General features: G+C 38.5%; 1 protein-coding gene across 1 annotated transcript; it reads left to right on the top strand.

Annotated features, from left to right (window-relative positions):
• Positions 1–998: 998 nt before the first annotated feature.
• LOC142171806 (uncharacterized) lies at positions 999–1,907 on the top strand. Its single transcript, XM_075235511.1, has one exon. The coding sequence runs from the start codon at positions 999–1,001 to the stop codon at positions 1,905–1,907; it is 909 nt and encodes a 302-aa protein (XP_075091612.1).
• The last annotated feature ends 1,039 nt before the right edge of the window (positions 1,908–2,946 follow it).

Here is a 2,946-nt window from a genome sequence, read left to right on the forward strand (position 1 = left end):
CTATGAAAGAGAGGCTGATGTATGCTAGGGCACTGGTTGAGGTCCAACTGAATCAAGCATACCGAGACATAATCATGTTTGAAAGTGAAACTGGGCAGATAATCAAACAGAAAGTAGAGTATGAATGGAAACCTATACTATGCGATCATTGTAAGATATATGGGCATGACAAGCAACAATGTAGAAAGATGAACAAGCAGATAGAAGGTACTCAAGCAGCCTAGATGAGTAACATTCCAAAAGGCAAGGGACCAGCTGAGAAAAGTATGCCAGAAGGGGACATAGTGAAGGAAATACATCACAACCCTAGAAGACCTAGACAACAACTGCAATACAAAGAGGTTGTTGTTACTACTAGCAATATTTTTGCATCTCTATGGGAGGTAAACAACTCAGTAATGGTAAACAATAAAGATGGAAAACCTGGAGAAGGAGGTGTAGGAGGGAAAATGAAGCAAACTGAGAATGATACAAACACAGGCCTGATAACAAGGGTGAATCAGACTAAGGCTTCAACTAGTAGTGTAGTTAATACCACAGTGATGAGTCCAGGTATGAGGAGGGGTGGGGAAGACCCCCCTCATGCCGGATAAAATTAGATTTTGGAACACCAGAGGTCTGTATAGACAAGCAAAACAGAAAAAATAAATCTGTTTATGCACAACTGTAAAGTTGGTCTATTTGGACTCCCGGAAACAAAGGTTAAAAGGTACAAAGCTCAGGTAGAAGCCTTTAACCTATGCAATGGTTAGTTTTTCACTACAAATCTCATCTATCACCCTGGTGGTAGGATTTGGTTACTCTGAAAGCCACAAATTTTTGAAGTTAATATAAAAGTAAGGGCCTCACAAATGATTCATTATGATGTGATACATAGAGGGACTAAGCTGATATTCCAGGTGACACTAGTGTATGGATTCAATGATCAGGCTTTAAGAAGAGAACTATGGCAATAATTTGAGGGGGTTCATTGTACAATACAAGGGGCATGAGTAGTAATGAGAGACTTCAACTGTGTTCTCAACAAGGATGGGAGAATTGGTAGTCCTGTGTCTCTATCTGAAATAAGAGATTTTAAGCATTGTGTTGAAGTATGTTCTTTAAAGGATTTGAGATCATCGGGGGCAATTTACACATGGAATAACAAGCATGGTGACAGCAGCAGGGTCTACAGTAAAATTGACAGAGTCCTAGTCAATAGTGACTGGATTACCACCCTACCAAGCTCTGAAGCACACTTTGGAAATGAAGGGTTAATGGATCATTGTCTAGTAATAATAAACTGGAAAAATAGGGAGCAACCTAACCAATGCAGATTTAAATATTTCAACATGTGGAGTCATGCACCAAACTTCCAGCGGGCAGTTAAACTTAGCTGGGAGAGAGGTATAACTGGCTCAAAAATGTTTGGTTTGGTAGGAAAATTGAAGAGGCTCAAATCCACCCTCCAAGAAATAAACAAAGTAAACTTCAGTGAAGTGGAAGTCAATACAGAAAAGACCAAGAAGGAGCTAGATGAATGTCAAAATAAATTGCATAAGGATCCTAAGAATCTACAACTAATAGAGCATGAAATGAGGTTTACTAAAGATTATCATAAATGGAAGCTAGCCAGAGATCAATACTTCATACAGAAATATAAGATTCAATGGCTGAACTATGGAGACCTGAACACTAAGTTTTTTCACAGTATACTCAAAGCCAGAAGGAATACCAACAGGATATTCACAATCAGCAACAACAATGGAGATATCATTAATGACTTACCAGGGATAACACAAAGCTTTGTTGAATTCTACACATCTCTACTGGGATCCTCAAGCACCGGCAAAACCAGAGTTTGTAGCTCAACTATGAGGGAAGGTCTAGTGGTATTAGGGGAGCATAGAAAGATGCTTGTAGAATAATTCACTGAACAAGAGATGAAAATAGCCCTATGGGAGATATAATGTGATAAAGCACTAGGACCAGATGGTTACAGTAGTCAGTTCTTCAAAGACTGATGGGGGATTATTAAAGATGACCTCTTAGCTGGCGTGATGGAGTTTTTCAGATATGGTAAAATTTTGAAGGTATGGAATGCAACTATACTCACTCTAGTACCTAAGAAGGATCATGCTGAAACAATTGGTGATTATAGACCTATAACATGTTGCAATACCATATACAAGATAGTCTCAAAGATGCTATCTAATAGACTGAAGAAGGTACTACCAGAAATCATTTTAATTTAATCAGAGTGCATCTGTAACATGGAGGTCTATTGCTCAAAATGTTCTTATCTGCCAGGATTTGGTTAGGCTGTATAACAGAAAGCACACTACCAGCAACTGCTTGATAAAGATTGACTTGAAAAAAATATATGATACTATTGAATGGGAGTTTGTGGAAGAGATATTGCATGCACTGGATTTCCCACACCAATTCATTAAATGGACTATGAACTGTATCACAACTGCCAAATACTGTATTGCAATTAATTGGGGGGGGGGCTGTATGGAAATATAATAGGTAGAAGAGGGCTAAGGCAAGGGGACCCTATCTCTCCTCTTCTATTTGTTATATGCATGGAATATTTTACAAGAATAATGAATCAGGTGGCAAAACATCAAGAGTTTGGGTTTCATGAAAAGTGCAAAAGTCTTAGGCTAAATCATCTATGCTTTGCATATGACATATTATTATTTAGCAGAGGGGACTTCCAGTCTGTACTCCTTATGCTGAGAGGACTAAAGACATTTTTCAATACCTCTGGATTATGCACAAATGCATCAAAATCAAATATTTTAAGTGTGAGCATGCAACCCCAATGTGAGGCAGACTTACTGGAGCTGACTGGCTATGCAAAAGGCACTCTGCCTTTCAGATATCTTGGAGTACCAATTTCAGCTAGGAAACTATCTAAAATGGATTGTGAAATTCTGATTGAGAGACTAACAGTAAGAG

This window comes from Nicotiana tabacum, chromosome 17, assembly GCF_000715075.1.
Source record: "Nicotiana tabacum cultivar K326 chromosome 17, ASM71507v2, whole genome shotgun sequence".
Lineage (NCBI taxonomy): Eukaryota > Viridiplantae > Streptophyta > Magnoliopsida > Solanales > Solanaceae > Nicotiana > Nicotiana tabacum.